The sequence below is a fragment of the Rhamphochromis longiceps genome, linkage group LG16 (genome assembly GCF_057381845.1).
Source record: "Rhamphochromis longiceps isolate RC_006_pf linkage group LG16, R_longiceps_female_GT1.1, whole genome shotgun sequence".
Classification (NCBI taxonomy): domain Eukaryota; kingdom Metazoa; phylum Chordata; class Actinopteri; order Cichliformes; family Cichlidae; genus Rhamphochromis; species Rhamphochromis longiceps.
In genome coordinates this window covers 25,601,390-25,618,366 of record NC_140572.1, presented here as the reverse complement: position 1 = coordinate 25,618,366, position 16,977 = coordinate 25,601,390, and the positions used below count along the sequence as shown (strand labels likewise).

The following is a 16,977-nucleotide window of genomic DNA, read 5'->3' as shown; positions in this document are numbered from 1 at the left end:
CTAATTGAGCTTCCACATCTCCTGCCTGTTGCTGTACTCCCTCCACAAATTCTCTCTCAGGTTTTCCTCTTCTTCTCCCACTCTATGTCATCTGCTCTCCAGCATTCAATTCCACTCCTCTCCTCTTTATCTTTGGGCAGAATAGTGGATGTACATTTATATAAACTGATTAGCATTTCATCCAAGCCTTGGTTTTCTCTCTCTGCACAAAGGATCGATAGACACAATGCAAGGGGAAAAAGAAGCGTGGAGAAATCAATCTCAGTTTGCAGTCAAGGTGAGAAAGAAGCTTGCATGGTCTCTCATAAAATCTGCTGCTAGACGAAGTGTGGAGAAGACTGTCTGCGACAGAAGCCCAGAGGAAACCGGGAGGGGGTCTCTGTCTCCATCGAACAAGCTCAGTGTTTTCTGTCTTACATAAAGCTGAAGCAAAGAATGTGTCCAATCTTAAATCTTCCACTACAACCTACTCCCAATGTTTTTCCTGCCCCTTTAAAATGTTTAAAATGTGCAGCACAAAGTAATTAAAGCTTTCAAAGGCAGCAAGATACATACCTCAACACAGTTTAGATCAGACATCCACAGCTGAAATAGTGACTCAGTTCGAGTGTATCTCTCACTTTACTTTACTTTGTTTTTTTCTTGTTACCCACTCCAGCTCTGGAGAGCATTAGTCATCATCAGTGTGTCGTGTGGAGGACGTTTGAGTGCATTTTCTTTTTACAGAGGGTGTTCGCGCTGTCCACAATAGATGAACCAGGAGAGAGGGAAAAAAGGTGAGTTTCATTAAGATTTATTCATATGAAAATAATAATATAACAAGAATAAGAACAAAATGCATTTTTCTTCGACTGCATTATAAGGGACTGTGCTCAGTGTAATGTCCAGGGCTGTCCCTGAATAAAAACACCTTGTTTTAATAACTATTACAGGGTTTCTTTGTTCTTTGATAGCATGTTTTTAATTGGAGTTTGACATGAGGGAATCCTGCAAGTGAATGCAGTCATGCAAAATGATTTTTTTCTTCTTCTTCTTCATCTTTTTTTTTTAAACATCTAGTGCTTATAACATTGCAGCCATAAATATTTGTGATAACTGTGGTGATTTTTGCTGATAGCTCTCTGGAAAATAATGTTTTTAAACATTAAAATAAAAGACGCCGCCCAGCTTCATTTTACTATCTGACTAATAAGCTACTTGTTTCTTATGCCAATCACAACATCACAACAGGTATTCAGGCATCCTATCTCACACTCTAATATCTTTTAAGATGTAACCTACTACTCTAAAATGAATGACCTCCCCAGACCCCCCTTTTGGTCATCACGAAAAAGGCATTTCATTCTCAAAAGTCCCCAAACTAGTTAACAATGTAGGTTTATTATTATTATTGTTATTATTATTATGAGATTATAAATTAGATATGTTCCCTCAGCGATATTTGTCTCACTTGTGTCTACTGTGACAACTTCCCTCCCTGTCACTGCAGCTGTACCGGAGACGCGTCCATGCTATTCAATTTCTCGGCTGCTAATAGAGGTCAGTGCAAGTCATGTTTTGCTTAACGGGACTGTCGTTCAGTTCAGCTTGACCAGAAAAGGTGGTCAGAAAAATTTTCTGTAAAGTCTGAGACATTTTTTAGAAGGTATAAGAGTATCCTTGGTCCTCACTGGCAGGTTCAGTATAGGAATGTGCTTCTCTGTAATTCTTGATTGTCAAACACTGACCTACCTACCCTACTGCCCGTGATGGTGTCAGTAAAGTGCAGACAAACTGTGGGCCACAAATCTTTTTAATAATGCGATAAAAGCAGGTGCGCCTGCTCTGAGCAGCTCAGAGCTGAGTAATTAAGGAGTTAAAAGGCCGGTGTGCTTTAGGCCCACGAGAGGTAGCTGGCCTTGTGGTTATTACGCTGAAGAGTCAGAATTACTAATATGTGTGGGTGGAGTCACTGACCGGAGAACAAGGGATGGCATGCTTATCTGCCACTCGAATGCTGAATTGCAGCGAAGTCTGACAGACTGACTGACTGGAGAACACAATAGTTACCTAACTGCTCATTATCATCATGAAACATACTCATACCACCTTGGTTCATACATAATTTAGCTCCAGTAATATATACCTAAAGAGAAGTGTCACAAAAAAAGTGTCCCCCTTTTCTTGTTTTCCTATTTCCTCTGATGTGCACCTACTCTAGATTCTTTTTTGTATTTTTGATTTTTCTCCACACGACCATGAGGAGGTCTTTTTGGTAAACTGTGCATGTTCTTGATATTCTTGTGCTTCTGTCTTTATTGTAATAAGTTCAGCAAATTCAATCCGTGCAGAGGATGCGGGCAGAGGAGAGGCTGTTTCAGATTGTAGGTGCGCTGTCCTCAGCCACCTGCAGGAAAACAAATTCATCCCAAAACAACCGGGCGAAGCCCTGCTGAAGCGTTAGGGAGGGGTTTGTTTCCTACTGGTCCATATGTCATAAATCCTTGAGAGTTATTCTCAATAATAAGCTTCTGCTCCGTAGATGTTCCTTATAGATCAATTCCACCTTGATGCCATGTCAGTTACACAGTTGTTTCAATCTTTTCGATGATTTCTATCATAGACTTGGAGGGAGAGAGCAGAGAACAGTCATCCTGATCCCAGAGGCTCCCAGGGCTGGAGTTTCCATCTGTGCTCAACTCGTCATCCTCCTCCTCCTCCTCCTCCTCGCTCTCCTCCTCACAGGACTCCAAATAGTGGAGACCGAGGGCGTTGATGCCGGAGTCCTCGGAGCTTGACGGAGAAGAACAGTGGTCCATTTTGGGACCTTTTACCTTATCCAGTGGGGAGGGGTGTTTGTGTTCACCGTATACCTGCTGCACTGGCTGCACAGGTGCAGGTGCGTTTTGAGTTGACGGTGTCGGTTTGGGCGGTTGCTGAGCCTGGCTGGGATTTTCGGGAACCGTAGGTGTAGCTGGAGCAGGTGGTGGGGGGGTAGGAGGACGAGGCGGCTCTGGCAAAGGAGGCGGGGGACGCTGCACGTAGCACATCTTCCCATTGATACGTTTGACGATGTAGTCGTCCACAAACAGGTCCGCGATCACGCAGTACTTCGGGGACTCCAGGTGAGGCGGGGACTTGAAGCAAGGGGCGAGTTTCAGGAAGCGCTCGGCCAGAGAGACGGACAGGTCGATGGTGCTGCTGTACTCTGAGCCAACAGGCGGCACGGTCGTGCTGGGCAGCTGGCACACATTGGTCATGGGCTGGTACACGTACTTGCCTAAAGAAAAACAAAACAAAACAAAACATGCAGTTACATTCATTTGTATTTTAACAATGACACCACTGCCTACTTGTATGGCAGAGCTGTTGCACATAGTGACAAACCCACACAAAATTATCCCCTAAACCACTTGTAGCATTTTTCAGCTAATCGTTTTGGTCTCCAGACCCACACCTTCACCATTTACTCCCACCTCTGGCATCTGCATATGTCATCAGTATGCAGCTGCTTTCAGAAAAAAAAGAAAGGAAAAACTCTTCAAACCCACTAAACTACCTGCCAAACACCAAACAACACAAAGAAAAATTCTGCAGCTAAATGTTGTGAAGGGTTTACCAGCTGATGGCTCAAGTGCTTTCCCATGCAAATGTTTAAAAGGAGGGAAAATAGCAAGGATTTATTATATTCATCTGAAAGTGAGAAACACAGCTCCCAAAAAGGCAAGAAAATGTCAGTATATAGTTAAAAAGAACACTAAGAGAAGAGGAGTGTGTTTGAGTGACACAATGTGCATCAACAAGCATCAATGATATGACAAGAATTTCCTTGGAAAAATCAAATTTGGGTTTTTGAGTAGGTTCTCAGTCATCCATGTCATTGTATTCTAAGGAGCTTGGAAGGAAAGCGACTGGACTTTAAATTTCTTGAAGAAATTTCGGAGTCCAATCGCTTTCTTCCCAAGCTTCTTGGACTACAGCGACCTGGATGACTGAAAACCTACACACCGTATATCAACAGCAAGCAATCTCAGTCACAACAGCAATGCTGGAGACAGCATGAGTACGTGAACGTCAACCACTCCCACACATTCCAGTACATGCCCAAATCTAAGAAAGATGCTAGCTTAACAAATCCCTGTCGATGTCACAGTAAAGTCATGCAAAGTCTTGCAATGCCCTTTGTTTATATTTTGTGACTTGTGGGGTTTTTGTTGTTGTTGTTTTTTTATCCAGCCATGCTTTTACTGTTTTGGCGGTGTGTTTGCGATTATTGTCACACTGAAAAATTTAACCACTGCCAATTAGATGCTTTCCAGATGGTATTGCATGGTCGAGCAAAATATGATTGTTCTTTCCTGCATTCATTTAAGTAGTTTTGACAAAGACAAAGTCCCCACACTGCATCTATCTATCTATCTATCTATCTATCTATCTATCTATCTAAAATCAGATGATCACCTATTTAATCTTATGAGTAATTTTGAGATAATAAAGCATTTTCTGCTGCCAAATTAAAGACGCCTTTCTTCTTTCCAACATCTGTAATGAAACAGCAGCCAGACTGAAACAGTGTAAACTTTAGGCCAGCTGGAGCGGAGCAACAATCATTTCTGACCCTTCAATACTGATGCAAGACTCATTCTTCAAATATAAAAAAAATAAATAACAGGGTTTGTGTGTACAATATTTACAGCCGATGTTTTCATGATTAACACTAGAATTACTGACATAATATAAATACAAAGCTCTAATATATGAGGCAGCCTGCATTCTCAATCCAATAAATAGCATTTTTTCTGCACAGTGACTGTGTTTCTATAGTTTTTCTTTTTGGAAGACTCTAAGCCATGCCACATTAAGTTCTGCTGGTGATAGTTCAAAATAACAGCTCCCAGATGTTACTCATTGTTTGCAGCCCACCACCTCCAACTCTGTGCTGCCTGAATATTGCAGTTCAGATGTGTGTTTAACTGGCTCCCAGGAGACAGAGAGAAACTACAGAAGACGACAAGCCAACGCATCACTTCTCTTCCTCTCGTGGTGTGTCCTTGTCCTTTGTTTTAGTGGCTGCCTTGTTCCATTCAAACTCTTCTCCTAGGCTACACTGACAATATCAAACTGCTTCAAATTAGGGAGGAGGCCATCTTTTTTTTGATGAATGAACAAAGTGAGTTTTCAATGCTGAAGAACATTTTTTTTAAAGCAAGCACAAGCCTTACAGATGAGCTGCAGTGTTGTGGAATAACTCACGCGACCACCTCACTATTAAATTATACAAGACTGCGTTAGCCACGTGGCGTGCGAGGCGTTTAAGAGGATGTGGCTGGATCTTCAGACTTTGTAAATATTTTTAATATCAAACACAAGAGCTAATATTGATGCAGACAAAAAGGGAGGTAGAGTAGCTGTTCTGCTTAATGAGAGAAACTCAATGGTCCATGTTCAGACTGAGATGAGCCCATTCAGGCAGGCTTGAAAGCGGCAACAAATGAGAGCTAAAGCTGTAGAAGGAGATGTGTTGACATTTAGTTGCCTTTTTTTTAGCATATTACATCTAATTGCATTCATCCATCTGGAGTTTCAAATAACATGAGCAATACTAGGAGACAGACAGATGCACAGTCAGACAACAAAACAGACAGGCATATGGAGCTAACGCTACACCAACACTGCTTGTCCTCAGCAGCCCTGCAGAAGGAGTGCAGCTCGTCTGTAAATTTACAAGGTGTCTGCACTTTCTTAGAAATATCACTGTTTCTGTGAGCCCCGAGGACAGTACGGTATGTGTGATAAATCTCACTTACAATAATCTGAGAAAAAAAAATGAGAAGAGAGAATCTTTATATGTTGGGGGAAAAAAAACAAGCTTCTGTTTTTTAATACTGGGACTATGTGCCGTATCCAATAAACATAAAAAAGACTGCAAGCCGGAAAACAATCATAATGCAAAAACAGAACCTTTTAAATGTTCTCATATTATTCGTTCTTTAATTGCCAACGTGTGGAGAATCTGCAAGTGAAAAATACGACGTCATCTGAAGTTCTCGGTTCCTTATAACAGGTTGCGTGCTTGAAATAAATGAAGGCGTTGGACCAGATTTTTGTGAAACCCCCCAAAGGCCTCTGTATGGAAGGAAGAGTTCAAGGGTGACATTTGCTTAGAAATGAAGTCAGTCATGTCAACAACACAGAAAGAGAAACTCAAATATGTCACGGTCTGGCTGGGGCAGACCGTATGTGTTGCAGAGGAGGACTCAAACGCAGACCAAAACGTAGTGTGGATAAACAAAACAAGCCGTTTATTGAGGCTAGCAATGAGGGTAAAAATAATCGGGCATCGGTGAAAACTAAACAATAACCTAAACTGGGTGAACTAATAACAAAACATGAAAAAGCTTAACCATAGTGAACTGACATGGGTACCTGGGGATGAGACATGGATGAGCAGACGACCTGACAACAAATGACTGAAAGCACACGGACTAAATACACACAGGATGATGAGGGAAGTGGGAACACATGGGGAAACAGCTGGCACACATGAACATAATGACGTCACCGTGGGAGAGTAAAACTGAACACGATGAACACAGAAACACCAGACCTCTTCACAATAAAACAGGAAACATAAAGAGACATAGACATGACAACCCGAACTTGACAACGTAAGACACAGACATGAAACGCATGAAGAGCAGGGGAGATTTAACATAGTTGGAAACACGAGGGGGAAATAATAAGAACTAGAAACACCTAGGCATGATAACAAATGAACTTAGGAAACCTGACGGGCTTACATAAACTAAAACTCAAAACGCTGGGTCAACAGACCCAGGATCATGACAAAATAAGGTTTAAAAGAAACTACACCAGCTGGGTTTTTGTTTCATTGAGCGACCTTGGTTTCTACATCAATTAAACGCTTATTGAATTGTTTATTAAAGTCCTGTAGCCAAGGCTCGAGTCAGCTTAGTGTTTTTAATACCAGACATGATGAGTGGCGGGTTAATCTGAGTGAAAAACCGAGGTACACTTCATGCTCATATAGTAGCAATCACAAGGTTGGCCAGCCCTAAAGCATACTCTGCTTTTAATGGGGACCGTAACATAAAAATAAATATAATGTTGTTTTCAGTAAGACTTAACACCATCAGTTTAAACCATAAACACATCAGGAAAACTGTTTTCTGAGACCACAGATCAAGAGAGCCGAAGGATAGTTTTCGCATAGACTTCAGCGTAGCCAAACTTTTTTCTAAAACCCGAGGAGTCGCCTACTGTTGGCTGTTAGAAAGAATACAACTTGAAAGCACTTCCACATTGGCTCCAATGATTTTTCAGACTCAGAAGTTACATCCAAGAAACAGCTGACAATAGTAAACGTTTACAAAATTTACAGATGCTTTTAGTTTAAAATTCCTGAATAATTCTACTCTTGTGCACTTCTCTGTAGTGTGGAAATATCAGTTTGAAGTACCAATCTCTCCATAGCCAAAAACTAGAATTGAAATCCTGTTAAACTACTTTTAACTAGATTTTATAATCCAACAATATAAGTCCTCGCAAGACAATAATATGAGGTTTGGCCTTTTTTGGATGTGATACGAGCAGTCACCCCTCTACACACAAGTGTCCAGATCTGTTGTTAAGGAATTGCTTTCCATCTGCGCAGCCTGCAGCTTTGCAGTGGTCATTGGTTATCAACCCAGCATGTCCGAGACATAATAGCAGAGATATGTGGACTAAATGTTTATCCTCCTGATTCAGAAAAGCCTTTTCTACTGCTGGCAGAGAGGGGGCGGGCACTGTCCTCCTGAAATAGCCACAGTGCTACAGTAAGAACATCATAAGTACAGGTTTGAGCACCTCATCTCTGTATGTTCATCCACTCAAGTTTCCAACAGAACAATCAGATCAGTGGTGGTGCTTGGACGCACGATCTGATATCCCCATGTTGGTGTTGATCCTGCATCATCAGGCTCAACATCGCACTGACCAACGACATTGTCTAAGCATTCAAGGGCAGAGATGGGCAGTAACATGTGACTTGTAACGCGTTACTGTAATCTGATTACCTTTTAAGTAGTAAAGTAACGAGTAAAGTAAGGGATTACTATTGCATAAACCGTAATTAGATTACCGTTACTTTCCCGTAGGAACGCTGCGTTACTGCGTTACTAAAACCGTGATTTGTTTGCGAGAATGTCTCATGACAGTGACGTAAGCGAGTGCGACGTTCGTGACAACAGCTGTGTGCAGATCAACAATATATCGAGTACAGGAGAGAGTATGAGCGTGCAGCGTTTAAAACGTGGAAGTACTTACTTTGAGTTTGATTCCATAAAAAGTGACAAAAACATTAGTGTCCATCGTTCGTGGGAAGAAAACTTCTTTTTACACCGAAAAAAAAACCCTAAACAAGCTCCGAGTACGCAACGACGTAATGGGAAATTCACAGAGAAACTCGCAGATTCTTCACCTGACCGCTGCAGCACACCTGCACCAGAGCACACCTCCGCCTACCCCACTCCTGCTTTACAGGTGAAAATAGAGCAACAGGACCGCTAGTCTTTGATTTTATTTATTTTCTGCTGTGTTTTACTTGCATCTATTTGAAAGAGTGAGTGTAAACACAAAAAAATATTTTATATTATGTGCTGGAATGTGCAGAAAATAGGTTTAAATGTTAAACTAATTTCTTCAAGTCAGAGAATGTTGCATATAATTAAATTTTTTGCTTGATGCATAAAGTTAAAAGATTAAAACTAATAAAACAAGTTTTAAAAAGAGACTTTTCCATTTGATTACATTTTGTATGATGGAGAAAAAGTAGAATTGGGCTGAAAGATCTATCGCTTTATCACCTCTTCAGGTTGTAAATCGTGTTTTTAATAAGTAACTAAGTAACTAAGTAATTAATTACTTTTGAAAATAAGTAATCAGTAAAGTAACGGGATTACTTTTTGGGGGAAGTAATCAGTAATTAGTTACTGATTACTTTTTTCAAGTAACTTGACCAACACTGTTCAAGGGGTTAGCTAGTGCTATTAAAGGCTGTAGCAAACCAACATAAGTAACGTAAACTTGGCTAACAACAAACCTGACTTGACAGTATATTTATTATATTGTATAAATTAATAAAGAAAACACATGAAATGTTGATGGGGGGTTTTATACAATCAAGGACCTTTTTTCCCCACACTTGAAAGCTATGACATCACAACAAGAATATAACTATTACGATGCAAGAACAAAACCAACATGTGAATATCAGCTACACTATGCTTCGACACGAATACCAGCACCCAGCATACTAAAAGCCCAGCCTGGTCGCACTGATGACAATGCTGTGCACACAATTATTATTATTTTTTGTCTTTTGAGACCACTAGCTTGAAACTGCAGTAAATTGAGCCAATTTTGAGGTGTACAAATGAGTTCATTTGCGTTGGTAAACCAATTACCAATCCCGCCCCTGTATAAAACCAATCCACCGGAACTGAAAACTACCCACAGAATATGTTTGGGCTTTCCAAGCGATTAAAATTATGTAAGATTGATAAAACTTGCATTTCTTTTCTGACTAAAATAAATATTGCACTCAGCAATAGCTTTTATAGGGTTGTATGTACGTACACTGCTCAGTGACGACTGAAACCGACACCAGCTCTGTCTGAGCAGCTTTATTGATATTGAGCTGTACTCTAACAATGTGCTGCCCGGTGCTGCAGGCCTCGCATGACAACGTCAGACGTCAGTTGTTGGGTGACCTCTGCGTGTGCTGCCCCCGCTCTGTGCATGTTTGTATTTCCGCACTAACAAAGACCACATGTCCCGACAAAGAAAGGACAGTCTGCAACATTCACCACATGCTGCACAAACTCCCGGCATGGGACATTTTTCATTCATGGACAAAGCAAAAATATTCAACGTGTTTCTTTTCGTTTTGCATTTGTGAAATGAAAAGAGCTAAATTAACTATTATAAAGCAGTGTGCGTGCAGGCGATGCTGTGACTCACTGTTTAGCAGTTTTTTGAGGGCAACAGAATGAAAAGTGGAGTAATAACAAAACAAGCTTTATCTACACAGGCGAAACGTGAAGGGGAGGAATGACTCTCGACTGAAAAGCTTTTCATCACGTTACAATTAAAACCCAGCTAAACCCAACAAGTTCACCAGGGACCGATTAAAAGCATTTGGGATATAAATGAGGTCATTAACTAAAGGAGATGTAAATAAGCCAATGAAGAATTAACAGATTTTCATTACAAAATTCTAATTACGAAAGCAGCTTTTTCAATTTGAAAGCAGGGAATGAAAAGTATCTTCAATATATACATAAAAAACATCATCTGGATTATTTTAGTGATTATTTAGCTAGATAAAGTGTTGAAACCGGTACACAAAGAATGTTGCGTAAAGATGCAAAGTTATTTATAGTAAAACTCAAGAGTTGAAAAGGTTAATAAGGAAGTGGAAGAACAAGCAGCTTATCCCTGGGAGATGCAGATTGCTCAGAGGAGGGAGTCGAGTACTCCTCTGCTACCGCACGTCTCCATCTTGCACGCCTCCTCTCTCCTGGGCCTGTAGCTGGCCGAGGGCTGCAAAAACTGTTTTAATACAGGAGGTAGATTCTCTGGAAAATGCTGCCTGCAGCCCATCAGTCCCCTGCTCCCCTTCAAAATCACACTGTAAAAAATATCAACTCTTCTACTGCCCTACCAGCTGCAGCTGGATTATTGTTGACAAGCCCAACATGTAGTCAGCATCACACACACATTATGTCATTTCGATATTGGCTCACGTCGAAGCCTCAGCAGTGAATGAGTCATTAACATCCCCCTCAGTTTGATATTTTGCATGTTTGAGCTGAAGCCAACCGGCTTTACGTAGCCCACTGAATGTGCCACATACCAGTTCAAAGCAGCATGTTGGCAAAACCCATCGAACAAAAACAATTATTTTAGCAGATTGTTATCATTCCTCATAACAGCTGCTGCGCCCAGTCGGCCAGCGGATACTACAGGCTCCAACATCCGCTGCTCTTTGTGTTTAAATCTGGCCAACAAAAAGGGGCTGCGCTAAGGGGGAAACAACACAAGTTTCAGGTTTCATGGAAGAGGACGGTCCAACCCGGCATCGTGCTTCCTGTTTCATGCCTCCGGAGGCAGCCACTTGGAAGTCCACTGTTTAGTCTGTAACCCTAATGAAACACTCCTGACTGTGTCCCTGTGCACACAAAACAGTACACCACTGAAAAGCCCTCCACTGATTTAGCACTGCACTGCTTTAACACAGTTCTTTTATTTATTCTAATTAGAGAATACTTTTTTCTGGTCAAAGCAATACAAACGTGACAGTTTGGTTAGAGATTCAAGTGTGTTGTGCAGGTAGCAGATAATGTAGCCACATGCAGAGATAAGGAGCAGGTTACAGATGTCTGTCAAGCTCACTTCTTTTCAACTGCACACCTCCAGCCTACACTGACTCAAGAGGCACTGAAGGGAATTCAAAGGGATTTTTTTTACCTTTACATGAGTGCTCCTCGCAATATGTAACCACACACTGATGTGTAAAATTGACAGAATTCCCCTTTAAGACTTTTTTTGTCCATTAAAAAGAGATACTGATCACTCCTGGCGACAATGGCCAAGAATCGATCTCTTAAACAATCTGTAATTATCTTATGAAATCATTCTGTGCACGCCAAAAGTGATCTATTGATGCTCTAGTGACCAATCAGCAAAGCAAGCCTTTGTTATAGCAGAGATTTTGGCCCGTCACAGAAAGAGAAACCACAGGCTGTATATAAAAAATGGCTGTAGGTGGCCACCGTGATGTCACCCCTTTGTTCGTGCCATCTCGTTCTAAAACCAGACACAAAGAACGGGGGATGTCTCTGAGAAATCAGGGGACACTGGGTGCTCATGCAGCCGTGATAGATCACCGACCTGCTTTATAATTGTTTTCAACTCTAATGGGGACTGTAATTTACAAAATAAACATAATGTTGTTTTCAGTAGGATGTGAAACTGGAGGTTGAGACCATGAAATCATCAGGAAGGTGTCTACTGAGGCCATTTGAGGGGTTTTTTTTCCTGTAGGCTTTTTCACAGTCTAACCAAAGAAGTCCCCAACTGCTGGCGATTACTTGACTCTGCTTTACAGTCTAAGGAGAATCCATAGGAACTAATAACAAGGCGCCGTTACACGCCAGTGTCCTGTAAGCCATTACAGAGACAATGAGCCAGCATGATCAATGCGCCCGAAGCAGCTAAACAAATTTCAGCCATTGTTGATTTTATTGCTTTCTGCGACTTGTCAAAGTGTCTTGTTAATGAAACAGTCGATTGCTTTTCCCTCGGTTAATGCAAAATCCAGGAACGGAACAAAAATGAATAAACACGAATAAAGAAATAATGCGTGGAAGCATTCTGGATATCACATCATGCATAAAAACACACAAAAAGAAACAGTTAAGGCTTTTTCTTGCCCTTTTAAATCACATCACAACAAATTTGCCACCTAAATTGTGGACCTGTTAAAAGTAACTGCATGCCAGCTGCGGTGTTTTCCTCTGTAACGATGTATTCTAAAGTTCAGCTCCAAGTTTCAGCAGTCTAAAGGAAGGGCTCATGTTACTTTCCAGCAACGCACACTAATGGAAAAACCACTAGACAGAGAACTAAAAGGTGCACTCTCTCTCCTGGAGCCTCCAACAAACCCCGAGCTGCATCTGATTGGACAAACAGCTCCTGCGCTGTCTGCCCACGAATTTAAAATCAAAACCATCACAGTGGCTGCTGTGCAGACTTTCCTGTATATAACAAATAGTTCAGCAAACTGTGCTAGCACTATTTGAAGGAAGAAATGCTATGAACCTTCTTCATTTTGATCAAAACACCGATTTGAATAAAGTAGCTGAAACCTCAATTCTATGCAAAGAAGAAGAAGACAATTTGAAGCCCTCTGCATGGGCAACAACTGAGCGTGGAAATTATGAATCCTGTGGACACGTGCTTCTTATTAATTAAGTAAGGACACGACAAAGTTGGAGTCTTTTCAGAACCGACTTGGTCAGGTATTCTTGTCAGATGGCAGTAACACAAACCTGTCCATTAAAACAAAAGCGATGCTCTGCATCCATCACTGATACACCAGCATTTAAAGCGACTGAAGGGCTGCAGATCCTAAACATGAGCAATCAATCAAAAACATCCCCTCAGGCCCGTGCTGACAATATATTGATCCCTTTATAATCGGTGAAGCTTTTTATGATTTGGCAGTGCTATAAATTTTGAACCCGTCACCAAACCGGTCAATACAGCACAGGGCTATATTCAACAAATCTCTGTATTTCCCTTTAGAAATAGTTGCGAGCTTCTGCTGCGTGGTGTAACGGATGAGACTGCCCTGGGAGCCTGACAGAAAGATCCCATTTTCTTGTATCTACAAGTTCAAAATTAGTCCTGGCAGAGTACAAGCAGACTGACAAGACTGTTCAGGACTCATTACAGACTCTGTTAGGCTTTCGTAATGAGTAATTCATTGCTCTGCTTGGTAATTGTAATCAATTCTTAAAGAATAAAGTGTGAGAAGTGAGAGAAGGAGGGAAAAAAAGTGTTCAGCCAGGTGGTTTCAGCGCCGCTTTGAGCAAAAGCCCTCATCAGACATGACATATTGGCGGTGACACTAAACACAGCTAATTACTGCTAATGAGAGGCTTGGACTGATGTTGTCACCAGCTGGGAACATTGCTTCCACCTACATCTAATTCTAGTTTCCACCATCTTTTTTCCGTGGTCGTTTTTGTTTTGTTTTTTGTCAAAAGTTTCCACAACTAAATGGAAAACACTGGAAGACCATCCAACATATTTTTCCTGTGCTAGCCTGCAGACATGATTTGAGTCTGGAAAACTGGAAGAAATGCATTGTGGATGCGTTCAGTTTGCAGCAGGCACATAAAAATAGAAGAAGCCAGGCGTTAAGTCACACCAAATCATCTCACGCTGCTCTACAGGTGAGATAATGGAAAGAATTTTAGTTTGTGAATTTAAATTGCTGAGCTGAGTCTTCATATGCAGTGACCTTTTGTATTTGTTTTGCTGGGAACCTATTAAAAATGTAATTAAAAAGGCAGTCCGGCAAGACTCCCTGTGGTGAATGCACAATTATCAGCTTCAGAATAAGTTTATACTCCAGGCGGCCGTCGCAGGCACATTCAAAATGAAAACGTGACAAGATAAGGCTGTTACAACATTTCCTGCTTTTGCATCCAGTGTTATTATGGATTTCTAGAGGAGAAGGGCGTGAGCCGAGCAGGAAGGCTTTGTGAAGGCGTGCTAGTGTACTTCTCTCACTGGGTGCCCTGGTTCTGCCTGATTCAGCAGTCTTAGCTGGTTTATTTTCACCGTGGTGCGAGGGGAACCTTTGAATTGCAGTGGAAGGAGATGAGAAGGTGAGAAGCTCCATTAGGATATGCCTGGTTCTTTCTCCTATATCATAACAAGCTCTGTGTCTATTTTGTGGCACATTTTCAGTCAGAGTGATGAACATTTCAAAAACTGAAAGGAGGAGCAAGTCTAAATGTTGACAAATGATGAAACACAGAATGGGCTTTGCGTGGAGTCATAAATGCTGTATGTGGCTTGTAATAAACACTGGAAGGAATTCATCATTTTTCTGCCACATCTGATATTTCAAAAACCGCCTGGCTCATTCCGGACGGAGGCGGGCGTCTAAATCCAACGATTACACAGCAAAGATTACAATGTGACTTGTGCAGTTGCACACTATAAGCTCAGAGTGAGTGGTGCAGGGTAGATGGTGATTGTGTTTTACACTGATCTGAGGATTTTCTGGGCAGCCAGAGATGGGGATAAATTAGGGCAGCACAGAGAGAGGGACATCCTGTCAGGTGCAGGCCCGGCTACTGGGAATCTGCGGTGGTCTCAGGGTGTCAGGTCGAGCGAGGTTCAAATGGCAAGCGTGGCGCACAAACAAAGTGGAAAGGAAAGGAAAGTGTGCGTGTGCGAGTGGAGCTGCACCCCTGCACTTCATCCCCATTACAGTCAATGCAATAGTCGATACAAATGAAATTACTACAAGGCTGCAGAGTTCAGTGTTGTGGCTCAAGAATAGCAGTTGAGTGCATGATACTTGTGTGAGCATGTGATGAGGGCTGTGGCTACAACATATTAAAGGATGGTGAAATATTCCATTTCTTGTTGTTGTCAACAAATTGCATTTTTCAGTAGGTAAAAAAATAATAAGGGTTCAGCCCTTCCAACAGTCCTCCCTGTTGTCTTGAAAAAAATGGGTCACAAAGACAGCTGTGGCTCAGGAATTTTCACAGTTAAGGCATAATACTAAAAAACGGGAGTAAATAGTGGATTTAGTCTGGGACTATTTTCAGCAGTGGATTAATACATATTCTACTGCCCTAGTGAGTGTTAACGACACTCACTGCCAATATAATAAAAGAGTGATCTGCTTTTTTGGACAGCAGTGGCACAGAGAAGTGAATTATCAGACTGTAGGTCAATGGGGGGAATAACTGTGTCTGGTCATTGTGTGCTTTTACGGGACTTTTGCTCAAAAATAAAACACGGAATCATCCTGAAAAGAGAAATGAAAGTGGTGACTCGGGTTTGTGTCATCAGACTGTGTCGACCAGTTTCACAAAGCCTGAAAAACAAGCTTAAAAAATAGCAGAGCTGTACAGTAGTAAATCTACTAGTAAATTTATAAATTGTTCAGCCTCCATTGTCTAGACGGCATAAACTATTCATACAGCAAGAAGAAGGGTAGGAAGAATTAACTTCGATCACATATAAACTGATGATGAAGTATTACAGGAGCGAGTACAGCAATAAAATGAAGAAGTTACACCAAACAAACAATCAAATAACAGGAAACGACATCAGCTTCTCCCGAGGGGAAGCCAATGCTGCCTGTAGGCGCATGTAAGAAATCAGACTGACGGACAACCTTTACATAATCTGTGAAGCGTTATAACTTGTTTAACAAATAAAGTTCATATCTGCCTCATTCTGAGCCTTTCAGTGGAGGAAGGCAACAGTGCTTGTGTGGTTTTAACTAAACACATACACATAACAACCAAATACCACGCACATTTGCCAGCAATGCCTTCGGTGATAGTGAGAATCGATTCTTTGAAATAAATGCAGCTGATAAACTACAAACTTACAGTGACACCAGCCCAAGTGACAGCACCAGTGCAGCTTGAAGCACTTCCCGTGACTGTGCGTGGCGCATATGGAGAGTCCATCACAAGGCAGGAAATCTGGTCTCCCAGCGCAGCTCTTGGCCAAAGCCTGCGCCTCGTCCAACTTCTCGCTCTTCGGACACTTATGTGCTCCCGAGGCAGCCATGCCAACATTTCCTGTATCAAAGGGGGAAAAAAATAAAACACGCACTCAGGCTCCTCTGAGTAACCTACAACATAAAGGCCAGTGACCGAGGCGATGTTTACGGTCCGAGTCGCCCCGTAGAGCTTCTCTGCTGGAAGACAGACGCGAAACGAAACACGGTGGCTGGATGTGTGAATCCAAAGCAGCTCGGTTTACACAAAGGGTGGCGGCATATCCTGTAAAAGTCGAAGAGCGTCAGTCAAACGAGGAGGCAAGGGGGGGTAATGTCATGTGCAAAGCCTCCCGTGATCGTGATCCACACATTTCTCCATCCACCCCTCGCGTCGGGAAGCTCCTCTGTGCCCCTGGTGACGCGCGTACGGAACAACGGCGCGCATCTGAACTTCATCACACAACGGGAGGAGTCCACAAACACAAAGCCAGCTGCTCTGCACACTTCAAACACACACACAGGCTTTCATCAGACCCTCCAAAAAAAAAAAAAAAAAAACTTCAAAAGATCAACGTCTGACTATGACATTAATATATTCCGCATTTCACCCAAGAGTAGCATTTTGATTGGTGGTTTTGATTCATGAAAGTCTGCTGCTAGATCTCGTA

General features: G+C 41.8%; 1 protein-coding gene across 1 annotated transcript; it reads right to left on the bottom strand.

The window, feature by feature from the left end:
* Positions 1 to 673: 673 nt before the first annotated feature.
* Positions 674 to 16,756, bottom strand: LOC146651235 (UPF0524 protein C3orf70 homolog B). The gene is made up of 2 exons (XM_085385411.1): positions 16,194 to 16,756; positions 674 to 3,259 (listed from the first exon to the last, which is right to left on the bottom strand). The coding sequence occupies exons 1-2, from the start codon at positions 16,375 to 16,377 to the stop codon at positions 2,562 to 2,564; spliced, it is 882 nt and encodes a 293-aa protein (XP_085241537.1). The 5' UTR covers positions 16,378 to 16,756; the 3' UTR covers positions 674 to 2,561.
* Between the last annotated feature and the right edge of the window lie 221 nt (positions 16,757 to 16,977).